The sequence below is a fragment of the Callorhinus ursinus genome, unplaced genomic scaffold (assembly GCF_003265705.2).
Source record: "Callorhinus ursinus isolate GAN/ISIS: 27379988/994484 unplaced genomic scaffold, GSC_fseal_2.0 scaffold46, whole genome shotgun sequence".
Taxonomy (NCBI): Eukaryota; Metazoa; Chordata; class Mammalia; order Carnivora; family Otariidae; genus Callorhinus; species Callorhinus ursinus.
In genome coordinates this window covers 7,552,208-7,569,029 of record NW_027397108.1, presented here as the reverse complement: position 1 = coordinate 7,569,029, position 16,822 = coordinate 7,552,208, and the positions used below count along the sequence as shown (strand labels likewise).

General features: G+C 50.7%; 1 protein-coding gene across 1 annotated transcript in view; it reads right to left on the bottom strand.

Annotated features, from left to right (window-relative positions):
* The window catches only part of ATP2C2 (ATPase secretory pathway Ca2+ transporting 2), a 60,244-nt gene that overhangs the window by 26,520 nt on the left and 16,902 nt on the right, over positions 1-16,822 (bottom strand). Inside the window, exons 2-7 of the mRNA XM_073882342.1 lie at positions 14,405-14,515; positions 11,830-11,946; positions 5,946-6,035; positions 4,670-4,705; positions 4,510-4,571; positions 1,018-1,126 (exon numbers count right to left, since the gene is read on the bottom strand). Coding sequence (XP_073738443.1) covers positions 1,018-1,126; positions 4,510-4,571; positions 4,670-4,705; positions 5,946-6,035; positions 11,830-11,946; positions 14,405-14,515 — 525 coding nt within the window. The remainder of the gene's footprint in view (positions 1-1,017; positions 1,127-4,509; positions 4,572-4,669; positions 4,706-5,945; positions 6,036-11,829; positions 11,947-14,404; positions 14,516-16,822) is intronic.

Genomic DNA, 16,822 nt, shown 5'->3' with positions numbered 1-16,822 from the left:
AAGGCCCAGAGCGGCCAATCCTTCCCCAGAGTCATACACCGGGAGGTGCAGGGCAGGGGTGTGAAACCCAGGGCCCCCTGATTTCCAACATATGCCCGTCACTCTCCCGTGTCAGGCACTGCTCGGGGCACTCCCCATCTCTGGCGTCATGTAACGTCACCCTACAGGCACCGTCATCCCCCAACTTACACATGGGGAAACCGGGGCACAGACAGGTTAACTAACTTGCTCCAGGTCACCCAGCTTGTGAATGACAGGCCCTCGGTTCAAACTCGGGCCAACGATCCTACAGTTCCTGAAAACACATCCTCCGGAAAGAAATACATCGGGGAGATAACCTGCCCAATCCTGATTCACTGAGAACTTTCAACAACTCTTTAGTATTCTTGCAAGAATTCATAAAATAGATGACCCCATCAACAGATCCCTCTGACCTGGACTTAACCTTTTCTCGGGAATCCGGGATTATCTCCGAGAGCCTCAGGGATTGTCCTGTAAACCGGTGACACCTGGATACCCACAAAGGTCAGGGAAACAGCTTGCCCCCCAACGCCGCCTGATGTCCCCAAACTACACAACTGTAGAAGCTTGGGCTACGAGTTACATCTTCATCGGTCTGCTTCCCTCCTCGTCATTCAGCAATCTGGTGTCTCCTCTTTCTGACATCAGAGTAGCTGTTCCTAGAAGCAACTCTTGCCTCATCTCTCAGCCTCAGCCTGGCTTAATTTGCTACTGCAACCTGCTGTAAACCAGAAACTCACGTCACCAAACTTTGTTAGGCTTTTACTGAAAATGGGAATATTTTATGAAATACAATTTGAGGGGCTTTGTGTTTACAATGACCTTGCTTGCTAACTTCATGCCTTGCGTATGTGCATGTATGTGTGTCAGCACACGTGTGTGTGTGTGTGTGTGTGTGTGTGTGTGTGTGTGTGTGTGTGTGTGTAACAGAGAATACCTGCCTCAGATAAGCTAAGAGTCTGCGTATCGCCCAGACCAGGGTTCGGGACCCCTCACCTCAGTGAGACGGATGTCTGCAGGGATCCGGTCTCCGATCGAAAGAGACACAATGTCTCCGGGAACCAGGTCTCGTGCAAGCAGATGTTGGAGCTTTCCTTCTCTTATGCTGCATTTGAAATGGGAAAAGGCAAAAAAAAGCACACTGATCACATCCCGTTTTTGCACAGTTTAATAAACCTGAGCAAAGAATAGAGAATCACACTTTTTCAGTTATGGACAAACCCTTGTGCCTTTATGGTTTTATTATATTTTAAATTCACATACCCTGAAAGACTTTTGGAAACGTGTGTGGCTTCTGGGAGACCCTGGGCCTCATCTGAAAAATGGGGTGACTACTGTTTACCCTGCCTGGAAAAAAGGTGGAGCCGCATGGCCTCCAGAAGCTTCTGTAGGTGTAGGTCAGCGGCTCTAAAGCTTCCTTAATGGAGTCAGTAGCTGGCAGCCCTTCTGTCCTCAAAGAAGACAGCACTGTGGCAATGGAGAGCTGAGTAGCGTGGAAGAGCCTCATCAGAGCCGGGGTTGGGGGGCGGAGCATCGTAAGTACCGGAGGAGCCTAGGACCTCCTTTCCCATCGGGCCATGACCCCTCCTCCCGGCTGTGCCGGGGACAATGCACGTGCTTCTGTGCACAGGCTCCGGCTACAGTCCCCCCCCTCCTCGGATGCTGCAGCGCCAGCTGGACTCCTGCCCCACCCCTGGCCCTCTTCGATTCCCCCCCTACCCAGTGGCCAGAGAGCTCTGAAAATGCAAAAATCAGGTCACAACCCTCTCCTGCTCCAAACCTCCAATGGCTTCCAATGACCTTGGACTCAAACCCAAAAGCCCTGCTCAGACCCCCTTGACTGAGACCTGCCTCCTCCCCTGTTCTTGCTGCTCCCTGTCAGGCCATCCAGCCTTTGAACACACCCAGCTCTTTCTAGTCTCAAGGTCTCGGCCAACCCTGGACGTTGAAGAGGGCATTCCCTCCTTCTTTGTTAACAGAACTGACTCTTGTTCAGACATCCACCCTTTCCCCCAGAGCCGTCTGTTCTAGGGAGGGGGTCCTGACCGACTGAGACCATCAGGGTGACCCCATCCCCTTCCCATGACTGGCTTAGGCACAGGCATGTTCCGTAACACTGGTTTTTGAGACATGAGTGGACATTTGCTGGGGGCTCAAGAGAAAGGTCTCTTCATTCTGTAGACACACACACACACACACACACACACGACCCCTTCTTCTGCTGGAGCTTTCCATGTGTGCCTCTGACGCCAGGAGCTGTGGCAAGGGTCTTGAGAGCACGAGGGGAGCCAGCCAGAGAACAGAGCCAAGGAGCCGAGGATGGAAGAGTGAAGAAATCGAAGGACCTGGTCCTTGGTGCCTTCTCAAACTAACCAACGTCACTGGCCCTCCCACCTCACATCCCTTGCCACGAGATGATACGATTTCTCTGGTTTGTGCGGCTGAGCTGTCCGTGTAGCCAAGAGCACCCATCAGAGATTCACATTCATTCATTAGGTTTCAACCTAAATGTCAGTTCCTCCCCAAACGTCAGGTCAGGGCAGCCTGATCAGCAGCTCTTCAGAGCCATTCCCACTCTTCTACCGCGTGCTATGGCATCTCTGGGAGGTTTTTCTGAGGCTCCGGGTCTCGGGCCCCATTTTGGCTTTAATGTACCTGCCACAGTCCAAAGGCAACTTGCTCCTTCCCTGTATTATCTGCCTCCCCTGGGAGGAATGTGAGCGCTCCGAAGGCCCAGCCCTCGCCTTCTGGTTCACCCGTGTAACCCCGGCACTATTCCTCCTGGCACACAGCAGGCGCTCACTAAAGATGCACTGAGGGCACAGAGGATGGAGGGAACCCAGGAGGGGCCTGTGTGGTAGGTGTTTCTTCTGGCTCGTACAACAGGCCTCAGATGCCGAGGCGGAGGCTGTTCATCTTCGGCGCCCTACCCGCCTGCCTGCCACCACTGCCCTTGAACATAAAATCATCTTTTAGAAGTGACTTCCGGGAACATCAATAATGCATACTATTCACCTGAAAGGCCAAGATTTGATATTTAAACTTAAGATCAGATCCTCAAATCACATAAATCATTTACATTTCTGCTTGTTCGTATGATGATGTCACACATCCCACATCTGGATTTCTGACAGCCTTGTTCGTCTACTTATTAAGCCCAGACATTTTTAGTGTCCCCCGTGAACCTTCTAGAATTGACTCACCTTCTCTCATGCTTCCACATCATCTTTTTTGTCTCTGTTATTCATTATTCTCTGCCTCGTATTACACACACACACACACACACACACACACACACACACACACACACACACGCCCCTCGCTTGCTGGCTCCTTGAGAGGTAGAACTCATCCCACCAGATCTTTCTATTCCCAGCCGTGGGGCACAGTTGTGCCATTTATATCCAAATATATGTGAAGGTTCAACCCAAACATCACCTTTCAGGAAACAGAGCTACCATATGTTTAAAAACCCTTCTGAAGCCCCTGGGGTCGTGAGATACTTTCAGTTACTGTCTTTTGAGCAACAGGTGCATATCTGGGAAAGACACACAGCCCGGACCTGAGCAGAGCTGGTCAGCGGAGGGGGCGCAGACCTGGACCTTTTCTGAAATCAGTCCATTTCTACGAGGAGAGTAAGCATGTGGATTACTGGCGTACTAGAAATTACATGGAGAAAAAGCCAGGCACCAAACCCTTTCTCCTCTGTGTGGGGGGCCCTAGCCGCTGCTCTAAGCCTCCGCTGTGCACGACTGCAGCCCCGAGCCCTCGCCGGCCAGTTACGCTAAGGGAGATGAAGAACTCACTTCCCCCGTCACCCCAGCCACAGCCGGGTCCTCGGGGGTCATATGTGAGTAATGGTGCCGCACTAGACAGCGCGGGTTACAGAACAACCCAGCAAGTTCTAGCACACAGCACTGCGGTTTGGTCCTTCCTTTCTCCTTTTTAAATATCTCTGGTGAGGGCTGTGTGATGGATAACAGGAGGCCCCGTGGAAATGACCAGGCAGGAAAGAGGCTGGTGGGGCTGCAGGGCACGTGGCCAGCTGGCGGTCACCCTTGGGCCATCTCGCCCCACAGTCCAGCGGCCTGAAGCCTTGGCCCGTTCCAGCCCTGCATCACCAGCTCCTCTCATTCCCTCTTGGAGAATTTATTGCAACCTCTGAATGCTCTCTGCAGGAAAAATGGGCACAGCTTTGCCCACCATACCGCCCTCTTCCCCAAGCCATTCCCGCTGGCTGTGGCCCCAGCCCAGGCACCCTGATTAGACCCTGATGGGAGACTCGAGGCCCAGAGAGGTAGAATGACATGCCCAAGGACACACAGTAATCTGTTGGCAGGGCAGGCACCAGGTCTCCCAACCCCCGGAAAGACATGGTGCTCTTCCATCACGCTACAAGGGACACAAATTTTGCCCAACTTTTGCCAAACTCACCAGCCCACCGGCTCCTCCGATGAACCAGAAAGTTCCAGGGAAACTCTGACTTACCAGTTACATTCGGGAGGAACCAGCTTGCTTAGCTCTTCTAGTGATTTCTCCGACCTGTATTCCTGGCAGGCAGCACATCGAACATGATAATCAAGGGTGGGAACGCCACACTGCCACACCCGGGTTACCCTGACCAAGACCACAGGAACTAATTACACACCTGGATGAAGGCGACAGTGACCACGATCATCACGGCCTAGGGAACAAACGAGGAGGCGTCAGTGCCCAGCTGCCAGGTGAGCGAGTGAATGAGTCCATGGAAGGTGGGGCTCAGCACCTCCCCTTTCCAAATAAATTTCCTTTCTTCTTGCAAACCAAGCACAAAGAAATTTATAAAACAGATGAGCCCCCCCCCCCAAAAAGAGGAGAAAAATCATCTCAAAATCTGGCATCCAAAGGTTCACATTTTAGGGTACCCTTTCAGATTTTTCCACATGGACATACAACACAGGATCCTATGATACAGACACATTCTTTTCTAAACAGCCTTTTCACACAACATATTGTAAATATTGTTCCACGATATCAGAAGATATGGACGAAGCTTCAGCCTTTTAAACAGAGGAACAAATACTATTGCTTGGAAGAAGCCTGCTTTTGTATTTTAAAAGAGCACATGACAGACAGAGGGAAGCAGGAATGACAGTCATTGAAAGGTATTCGATAGGAGCCAGATATAAAGGGTCATATATTGTATGGTTCCATTATATAAAATATCCACAGAGGTCACAGAGACAGAGCGGACTGGGGTTTACCGGGGGCTGGGAGGTGGGCTGGGAGGGGTGGGGAGGGGGAAGGGAGGGGTCTGGGGAGGGGGATGGGAGGGGTGGGGAGGCGGAAGGGGAGGGGTCTGGGGAGGTGGTCTGGGAGGGGTGGGGAGGGGGATGGGAGGTAGGCTGGGGGAGGGGGACTTCCTTTTAGGGCCGTGAAGTATTTCGGCGCTAGCTAGAGGTGGTGGTTGCACAGCGCTGTGAATGTGCTAAATGCCACTGGATTGTACACCTTAAAATGGTTAATTTTTTAACCATGTGACTTTCACCTAAATTAAAAAAAAATTCTTTTTAAATAGGTGCTCAGCGGTTACATCTGGGGAAGGGCTTACAAATGATAGCTTTGTGCGGCATGCACAGCGGGGTCATGGAAGAGGACTTCACTGCAACGTTGTTCCCCAAAGCAAGACACTAGAAGCCCCCCGGGGGTATCCACCAAGACAGTGATGGCAAAACGACCCAGGACACCTCCGGCGGTGGGGGGGGGGGGGCACAGGAGGATGACGATTTGCCTTCCTTTCTTCCTCCTGTTATTTCCTGTTTTTTTCTCCACAGCCACGCTCTTTTTCCTTGTATAATAAAATATGCCAAGACTCTGCAAGGCCCCTGGCAGCGGGGTCTGGGAGCCGGTGCAGGCTCTGCCCCCCCCCCCCCCCCCCCACTCACCAGGGCGATGCTGATGGCATCCTCATACTCCTTCGTGAGGACGCTCACCAGGGCGGAGGCCAGGAGCAGCAGGATGAGGGGGTTCTTAAACTGCAGAGAACACAGGGTGGCCGGGTAAGGGTGCAGGGCTCTCTTCCAGTCCCTCAGCTCTGCGCTCAGGGCCGGGCTTCAAGACCAGCACTACAGCGACCCCAGGGCTCGGGAGGAAGACCACCCCCTCCAAAGGTTCTCCTCCACCCGAAATCCGCTCCCCCCACCCCCGCGGTTTCATTGACACTGACTTCCTGGGGGGTCCTCCAACACTGTGCCTGTCCAGACAGCAGCCCTGGCCCTGCCTTGGAGTTCTTGGTCTCCACGACACTGAGCCTGTCGCGTCTCCATGACACTCCAGGTCCCAGCCCCTCTGGTGGCTTGCCAGCTCTGGTCCAGCATGGCCAAGGGGTCCCCTTTTCTACGCCAGGTCCCCAGGGCCATGCATCCCAATCACACCAACCTGCTCCTGTCACTGCCTCTGGGGGCTCCAGGGGTGTCCCTCCTGAGAACGGGTGCCGCAGAAACTTCCCGAAAGGATTTTTACTTTATTGCCTTATGTATCTACTCCCTCATTTCACAGATCTATTACATAGTAGCTCATGTTACAGCCCATTGAAAGGAAACATAAAGACAAACTCACAAAAACAGGGAGAGAGAGAGAGTGGACCAAAGATCAGGATCAAAGTAGGAGTTAAAATACCAATATGCTAGTCCTATTTTTGTGGTTTCAAAGGGGGCTGTGCATTTGGCCTCGAGCTTCCCAGCAGCCAAGGCAAAAAGAGAAACAAGATCAGATGTGTGATTCATGCTGCTCATGAAAAGAAGCACATCAATGTCATACCAGTGTGGTGCATGAAAGGATTTAATGCCCCTTACTCCCCACGCCAGGCTTGCTGGGCTTCATCTCCTCTGAACGAGCGACAGGACATTTTGGGGTAGGGTCACCAGGAGCCCTGAGTTAGCCACAGCATCTATTTTGAATCCTCAAGACTGAACAACTTGAAGACATTCCACCTTCTTAGCTACAATCTTTCTATGATTGTATCAAGAACTTGAAACATGCATTAAGGTTTCTGAGATGGACCTTATTCAATTAGCTACAGGCTTCTCCGGAAGGGTGGAGACTTCCGGATATAAATAAACCATCAGTTAATTTTGTGGACTCCGTAAAGCATTCCATGAGCATGAAGTCACAGATTAGAAAAAGGCCTTAGATTAAGACGGTTTCAGGGACACGTCACCCAAAAGCCAAGGGTAGGATTTGTTCAGACTTCGCTTTGAACAAAACTGTAAAACGGCGTCTTTGAGGCCTGTGGGGAAAACGGACTGCGGACTCGGCCCGTGAAGGGGACCAGGCCAATGAAGTGATAATGGTACTAGCGGGACAAGAGTATTGTCCTTACGGTTTAAAAAAAGGGGGGAGGCCAGAAAAAGGAACACGTCCTCTAATGATAGAGATACATAGCAAAGGACAGATGGCAAAAGGATTGGGTATCTTGAATTTGTTTTAAAATGCTGCAGAGAAAAAGGGAAGGATAAAAGTGGGTCAAATGGATGGGTCAAATGGCAGATAATGGATATGTGGGGGTCATTATATTATTCTACTTATGCATATTTTTGAAAATTTCCCTAATGAAAGATTTTTAAAAAGCTTTTGGCCAGTGAAGTCCCAATTTCGGTTCTGAGAGCATCTGACAGCGCTGGACGTGAGTGGGTCTGGGGGGATTGCAGAGGGAGGGGCTGCACTCAGTGCTGCCTGGTGGAGCTCACGGCCAAGGCCACACACTTGCCGGTGGAAGTGGACACACCCTTTCCTCAGAAATCCGGGTAGGATGAAGTCTAAGAGCAGAGGGAAACTCGAGCTCAGGAAAGCCCAGCGGAGGGTGCGTTAGGTCCAGGGCTGCTGTGGTAAATGACCACAGCCTGGGGGCTTAAAAGAACATTGTAGGCAGATTCTCTCACACTTCCGGAGGCCAGAACTCCAAATAGAGGTGTTGGGAGGGCCAGACTCTCTCTGGTGGTTCTGGGAGAGAATCCTTCCTGCAACTTCCAGCCTCTGGTGGTGGCCAGCCACCATGTTGTTCTTGGCTTGTAGACACACCCCTCCAGTCTCTGCCTCTGTGGTCACATGGCCTTCTCCTCCCTGCGGCTGTCTCCATGTATCTCCCCTCTTCTTATCAAGGACACCAGGCATTGGATTTGGGGCCACCCTAATCTGGTAGGACCTCATCTGAACGAGTCACACCTGCAAAGACCTTATTTCCAAAGGAGGTGCTATTCTGAATTCCAGGTCGACATGAGTTTGGTGGGGACACTATTCAACCTAGTACAGAGAGGAAAAACACCTCAGTCCAGCAGAGCGAAGAATAAGATTTCATTTCAGCCCTGAGCCCAACACAGACTTGCCACCCGGTTGGATAGAAGTGAGGTGAGAGATGCACAGACAGGGGCCGAACACCCAGCACGCACCAGGCACCGGGATTCTCCACGCCACCTTCTGAAGCTCGGTTATCCTCACATGAGCCCGGCCTCTCCTGCCTCAGGGCCTTTGCACTTCCCCCTCCTGCATATCCTTCCTCCAGACCCTCACGCAGCTCCCTTCTTCACTTCATTCAGGTCTCTGCTCAAAGACCGCCTCTCAGGAACCAGTCAAACGGCTCCCCTGAGCACACAGTCCAAAACAGCTGCCCCGCGATCACTTCTCCTAGCACCTGTCCGGACTCGTTTCTCCCCACCACACTCACTGGGTGATGCATTACATCTGCCCCAAAGCAAAGCTGGTCTGGCTGCCGCTCCCTGCACAGTGCCTAGCCCATGGCCAGGAACATGAAAAGCACTGACCTAGAACGAATGAGTCCATGAAATTGCAGGCACCCAGTTTGGGGCAGGGAAACCTGAGGCTTGGTGGGGTGAGAGCTCCCACTCAAGGTCACCTAGCAGAGCAGAGATCAGCACAGGTGCAAGTCCTCCTGTGCAGGTCACTTCCATAATGCCACCTGGCTCCCTGCCCTCCCTTCCCTTCAGGCTACACCCACCCAGGACTCCGGGAGCAGCAGGTCTATTTCTGGACAACAGGCCCCTCCAGCCATGGGCTCAGGGCTAGCTCAGGGGTGTGCAGTCCTGGCTGGGGCCACTCTTGAGTGCTGGGACCAGGTGCTGGTCTCTAGCCAGGCCTGGATCAAGTGCCACCTTGAACCCCGATTCCAATCCCATAGGCTCAGCCCTCACCTGAGCTGGACCTGGACAGTCCTTCAATACTGACATCACCAGTTCCCCTCCTTCCCCATCTTCAGACCATTCCAAGCACCTGCCCAGTCTCATCCAACACAAGCGAGTCACCTGGAGACCCAGCAAACAGATGCCAGACCCAACGGGAAGGTCCTACCACATGCCACTAGGGCCGTTCTGGCCATGGATGGCTAGACTCTTCCTGGCTTGAGGCCCTTCTAAGCCCACACATAAAGGAAGACAGGCAGAAAGGTGGTCTGCTACAGTTAACAATAAAGCCAACCGACATTTTACTGAGCGCTTCCCATGTGCCCTGCTCTGTGCTAAATGCTTCACCTGCACCATTTCTTAGCTTCTTCCTAACCCAATGACACAGGTACTGTTCAGTATCCCTGCTTGAAAAAGAAGCAACCTGAGGCTCGGAAAGAAACTGAACTGTCCAAGGATTCACGTAGGTTAGCCCGATCCAAAACCTGTGTTCTTAACCGCTACACTTCAATTAGGGCCAACTGATAGACATGGCATGGGGGGTACATTTGTTAAGTCCTTAACATGTGCTAAGCTGTCCTTTTCTCATGTAAAACTCAGAACAGTGGGTATGAGACCCATTTTCTGGACAGGGAAAACTGAAGCTCAGGGAGGTTCAATAACTTGCTCCAAGTCACAAGGCTAGAAACTGGGATTTGGACCCTCATCTACCTCTGCCTTATGATTCTGGGGCAACATGTCTTGGGTCATGCCAAGGCAGAATTCCTAGTGGTGATTCTCTTGGGACAGAGAGGTAGGGCAGCCTTGTGGAGAGCTCCCTGTCACTGGAGGACATGGGCAGGATGATCATAACACCTGGCACAGAGCAAGGGCTCAGCAAATGTAAAGAATTACTAAGTGAGCACAGACGATTTTCCGTACTCGTCGAGGATGGAAAAACACGGCCATCGGGAGCAGCTTTCCAATGATGAATATGCCATATATATATGCCAATATAAGATGAATAAGCAGGTTTCCTGCTCTAAGAAATTTAAGAGATCTCACTCCTGGAAAGGCCCTGGCTGGCGTCTGAAGGAGTGTTAACAGGGCAGAGGCAGGAAAGAGCACGGCTGCGGAAACGGGGGAGCGGTCCTGGTGGAAGGGGCAGCCAGAGCAGGGCTGACCGAGGCCCAGGGACAGAAGGGAGACCGTCCATCCCCACCGCCTGTGTCAGCTTGCTTCCGTGAACTCCAGCTTCCAGGAGCCGCCGCTGCTTCCTTCCAACCCTGGGGTTCCGGGAAGCTTGCGGGCTGGCTAGAGCCACCTGCGTACCCGGGAGCTGATTTGGGGCCAAATGCGTCAAGGAATCACATCCCCGGTGGGCAGAGACCTAACCAATGAGTGGCGTGGGGACTGGAGGAGAGTAGAGCTGGAGGATGCCGCAAGGAGGGCTGTGATTGGTCCCCCAACCGACCAATCACGAAGCTTTAAACGCCGAGCCAGTAGGAAGGCTGCTGAAGCCTGGGGCAGCCCGGGAACCACAGGCTGGAGCGACAAGCGTCAGGGATGGGAGGGAGTTCGGGAGACCAGGAGGGGAAAACGAGGCCGTCTGAATGCCTTCAGGTATCTGGGGTAGTCAGCCCATTCACTGGGGTTTCTGAATGGATACTGGGTAGGTGGTGGGGGTACTGACTTCTAGACCAGAACTTGCAGCCATGTGTCTTTCACCTCCTCCCAGTGGCTTCCAGGCATCCGACTTGTGCCATCCGTTCGGCACGGTGCCAGCACCGAGGGCAGAGGCCAAGAAGGGCTGGGGCTCTGGAGCCAGCTGCCTGGCTTTACTCCCTAGCATACCACTTAACTGCCGTGGGACATGAGGCTCCAGCTGCCAAACAGACTACAGGACAGTCAGTTAAATTTGATTTTCTGATAAACAAGGGACAATTTTTTTGGTATAATTATGTCCCATGCAACATTTGGGATATATTTATATTAAAGTAACTGTATTCATCTGAAATTCAAACTTAACAAGGCATTCTGTATCTTTATTTGCTAAACCTAGCAACCCTACACAGCCTGGGGGAAATATTTCAACTTCTCTGTTCACCCTCCTCATCTCAAAATGAAGGTTAAGAGGAAGATGAAGTGATGGGGTGTCTGGGTGGCTCAGTCTTTTAAGTGTCTGCCTTCAGCTCAGGTCATGATCCCAGGGTCCTAGGATGGAGCCCCGAATCGGGCTCCGTGCTCCGCGGGAAGCCTGCTTCTCCCTCTGCCACTCCCCCTGCTTGTGTCCCCTCTCTCGCTATGTCTCTCTCTGTCAAATAAATAAATAAAATCTTAAAAAAAAAAAAAAGGAAGACGAAGTGAGTTAATGCTTACTTATTTACTCACTCAGCATGGTGCCCAGCATGTGAAAAACCCTCTATGAATGTAACAACTATTATTCATGATCAAGGCTGCCTGGGTAGTTACAGATCTACTCGTGGCCATCCCTCCTGCTGGCTAAAACCAGCCTGAATGAGCAGGGAGCCTTCTTCATCTTTGCACCCCTGCACCCCAAGACTGGTCCAAGGACACCCGCAATCAATATTTAAAGAATGAATGGCTACTCCACCCTCTCTGGCTTACACAAGTCAATGCAAGGAATGACACCTACCTGATCAAGATATTTCTTCCACACGGGGTCGGTGTTATCAGCGACAAATTCATTCCAGCCATGGACCTGTCTCCGTTGCGACACCGAGAACTCAGACAGCCCATTTTCTAAGTCCACCTGGAATGACACGGTTAAGCACGGGCTCACCTTTGGGCCCTGAGCGACCAGGGTGCCCACCTCACAGAACTCCCCCTTCAGAAGCCAGTCGCGTCCAAAATGGACCAGGAAATTGGACTGTCCACAAAGGAGAAGGAACTTGTTCAAAGACCCCGAGCAAATAGGAACAGAGAGAGAAGAACACCCACAGGCCAGTTCTTTCTCAATTAAGACTGCACTTCTGCCCTATAATTACAGCAGAAAAGACAACCTTAAGCCTAAATTTCAATGAGTGGGATTGTAGCAGGGAATTCCAGAAATACAGAAACACTTATATTTTCTTCTTTAAAAAAAAAAAAACAGGCCTTGGAAACCTGAAATGCTGCAGCTGCTATACATCATGGTATGGGGATTCCTCAAAGAATTAAAAATAGGGTCCCCACACGATGCAGCAGTTACCCTTCTTGGTGAAGAGATACCAAAAGAGGTGGGTCTCGAAGGGATGTGTGGACACCAACGTTCACAGGACTGCTATTCTCTCTTTTTTTCCCCCTAAGATTTTTATCTATTTATTTTAGTGAGAGAGAGAGAGAGAGAGAGAGAATGAGTGGGGGGAGGAGCAAAGGGGGAGGGAAAAGGAGGGGGTTAAGAATCTCAAGCAGATTTCCCTGCTGAGCGTGGAGGCGGACGACACAGGGCTCCATCCCATGACCCTGAGATCATGATCTGAGCTGAAACCGAGAGTCAAGTCAGAGGCTTAACCACCTGAGCCACCAGGCGCCCCTAGCAGCGCTATTCTCAATAGCCAAGAGGTGGGAACAGCCCAGGGGCCCCGTGGTGGCTGAGTACACCGGTCAGGAAAAGGCGGACTATACGATCCCACTTACATGAGGCGTAGTCAGATTCCCAAAGGTGAAGAGGCGGAGGCGGGTGCTAGGGGCTGCGTGGTGTGCAGCAGGGAGTTACTGTTTCATGGGGACAGAGCCTCAGTTTTGCAAGATGCGAAGAGCTCTGGAGGCTGGCTGCACAAAATGGGCTCAATACTCCCGAACTGTACATCAACAATGCTTAAGACGGCAGATTTTACGTTGTGCATTTTACCATAATTAAAAAGAAAACAACAGAAAAAAGGCCCCTCCTTAGAAACAATAGCTAAAATTATTAAATCGTACATACACTGTGCCAGATACAATTTCAAGCCCTTTACACTAACTAATATTAAATTGATAATTATGTAAGGCAACTTTGTTGTTCTGGTTGCAGCACAGGTATCTTTGTTTTTAAAAAGTTGGCAACAAGAAAGTTGTACGGGGTGAAAGAGATGACAGGGAAAGCTGAACTGATTTCTAGATTCATTTCAAGAGAGAAAGAAAACCAAACTTGTTTGCCGGACAGGGAAGACATCTAGGTGAGGTAAGACCATTTCCTTCCCTTAATACTAACAAGCAGGGCTTGACTCTAAACAGATGTTTGAATTACTCTCAAGAAAACGCTGGCATGATGGGGCGCCTGGGTGGCTCAGTCGGTTAAGGGTCTGACTCTTGCTTTTGGCTCAGGTCATGGTCTCAGGGTCGTGGGAACGAGCCCCACATCAGGCTCTGGGCTGGGTATGGAGCCTGCTGGGGACTCTCTTTCTCTCCCTCTGCAACCCCCCCCCGACTCTCTCTTTCCAAAAAAGAAAGAAAGAAAGAGACAAAGAGAGAGAGAGAGAGAGAGAGAGAGAGAGAGAGAGAGGAGGGAGGGAGGGAGGGAGGAAAAAAGGCTGGCACGAAACACCGATTTCTAATTGTCTTGAGAGTATGGCCTATGCCCCTTTATTAGTGGATTTTTATTTGCTTTCCCAAAGTGTGGTGGATTATGCGTAAATACACACACAGACACACACACACAGAGACACATACAGACACACACACACACACACACATCACTATGCTCAGTTTTCTAAGTAAATTAAAAACAGAAGGCAAGCAACATTCTTTAGCCTCAGAGAAGAGCGTCATGGAGGGAAGATGTTGTTTGGTTGGGTGTTTGTGTGTATGTTTTCTTGCATTGGCCAGGAAATCAAATTCACTTGAGAAACATGTAAGGGTTTGGTTTCAGTAAGTGCAAACACCCTGGATTATAAAGGAGGAAGTGAATGAACAGGGGGTGATTAAAAGTTTGAACTTTCATGTCAGACCACCTGGATTCAAGTCTCACTGTGCTCCTCTGGAACCATGTGGGTTCCCATGTTCTCTGGGTCTCCGAGTAAGAGAAACAAGGATACAGAGATGGGGGAGGGTGTCTGTCCTCTGGCAAGGGCCCCATGAGTGTTGGTTCCGTTGACAACAATGATGATGACAGTCCACGTGGGATATCAAAACAGGTCAACATCAGCAGCATTTTCTAGCAATGATGATAAAAATGTATAATTTGTGTTGCTTTCTTCTGAAGCTAAAAACCTTACCATACTAGCCTCAAAGGCAAATTCAATTCTTACATAAAATGCTTTGGCCAAATCTTCTTTGTGGCATTTGCTTGCCTCCTTGGGTGACAGGGCTGCAACTGTTTTCTCTTTTTCGATGGCTTTCAATTCACACTGCCCACCAATCTGTGAAAAAAGTAGGATTGCTATTAAGTGAATTGTAATTTTGTACTGATATGCTATTTTCAAAGTATTAATGTACACAGAGAAAATGCACATATCTTAAGTACGGCGCAAATTCTCACAAACTGACCCATACAGCCAGCCTCCAAATCAAGAAACAGACATTACCAGCCCCTAGAAGCAACTCGTGCTCCCCTCCCACTGGAGGAAGGGTTATGGCTGTCATGGTCTCTGTCACCCTAGGTGAGTTTGGCCAGGTTTGAACTTTATATATAAAAAATAACCTGCAGTAGCTACTGCAGTAACAGTTGGCCAGGTTTGAACTTTATATATAAAAAGTAACCTGCAGTACCTACTCTCCCATGTCTGCCTCCTTCCACTCGGCGGTGTTAGTGAGATTCACGCATGACCTGCACGCAGGGATGGCTGCTAATTTTCATGGCTCTTTAGTATTCCACTGACTGAGCCTATCACAATTTATTTATGTTCTACTCTTGATGGACCTTTGGGTTGTTTCCAGTTATTGGTTATTACTGATGCATCTATTTTTTTTTAAAGATTTTATTTATTTATTTGACAGAGAGACACAGAGAGAGCAGGAACACAAGCGGGGGAGTGGGAGAGGGAGAAGCAGGCTTCCCGCTGAGCAGGGAGCCCGATGTGGGACTCGATCCCAGGACCGTGGGATCATGACCTGAGCCGAAGGCAGACGCTTACGACTGAGCCACCCAGGTGCCCGCTGATGCATCTATTTTTAAGCAAACTTATTTAACAGGCAGGAATGTACCAAGCTGACAGAGGAGGGCAATAATGAACACATTTAGAATCCTGATTCCTGAACTTGTGGGATCTTGGTCAAGTATGTGCCACATTGTAGAGGAAGCCCCCTGATGATGACAGGTGATATCACAGCCTGTTCTGTGTTTCATCTGCAATAACCCAAGGGAAGGGAGGAACCCAGCTGAGTTCTGGGTATCTGGCAGGCCTGGGAAGCACTCATATGAAATACCTGAAGGGCATGGGAAGACACCATAGCACAGGAGATCTCAATCAGGAAAATGCTAGGTATTTTTGCAAAGTGATTCCTAGTATTCCAATCCCCCAGGACATGATAATCATCTTTTCCTTTTCCAGCAGGTTGTCAGGCACTGGGAAGGAGGAAGGGGAGGGAGTCAGTGGCCAACCTCTTCCTTCAGCTAGAACAGAGATGGCAAATTCCCCTCTTCCTTCTTGCTGGCCCCCCAGCCCCAGTAGGGTCTCCCAAATGCCTTGTTGCTTAGAAACGCTATGCCAACCACATCCACTTCCTGGGATTGTTCTCACTTGTGCCATGACCACAAAGCACGGACATGATTACATTCAACAGGCGCCCCCAACTTTCATGAGCTCTCCTTAGGTCAGCATTTAAGAGTATCGTGCATCACAAAATGAGACAGAACTTTTTTTTTCTGTTCATAAGCTCTGGTTCCATCACCCCAAATCAGACACTCCGTTCTTGTTCACACCACACGTGGACTCAGTCCTGCCCGGCTGGCCATTCCTGGTCTTGCCATTTCTTTCTGGCCATAACCGCACCCAATTTATTTTTTATATAGCATCGGAATGACCCTGAAAATCATAAATCCAGTCCCCCTGCCCCCCCCCCCCCCCACACACATGCACCATGCTTGAAACATTGGATAGATTCTACTTTCTGTCAGGATAAAACCCACGGTTTTCCATATGGCTGCAGCAGACCCCACCTCATGTCCACCCTCCTGCTAAAACCCTAACTCTTAGACCCATGAAACACAATGCTGCCTGTTGGAGGAGTCCTGTGCCCCCCAGGAACAGGCTGCTCCAGGGCTCCTGCGGGGGGTCCTGGTGGCACATTCATGGTCACGACACTGTTACTTTCAATCAGGGGTTCTCAGCCAGGGGCAGCTTTGTCTCCAAGAGACTCTGGCAATGTCTGGAGATCATCACTGGGGGACAGGGGTGCTGCTGACCAGAGTGAGTGGAGGCCAGACAGGCTGCCAAGCATCCTACATGCATCGGGCACGCAAAGAATTACGTGGTACAAAACCTCAGTAATGCAGAGGGTGAGAAACCCCGTGTTAGACGTGGAAAGATTACTCTGTCTTGATGTCTTCCCAAGCCAGATCAGAGCCCGCTCCACCCTCTCAGCATCCTGGACCTCTCCCTGATGGCACCTGTACAACTGCCAGCAAGTGATTATCACTGAAATGCCACTATCCGTGGACAGTGCGGCCACTCTGCAGGGTGGCAACCAGTGCCTGGGACGTGGGGAGTGCGCCATGAGCATTTCTC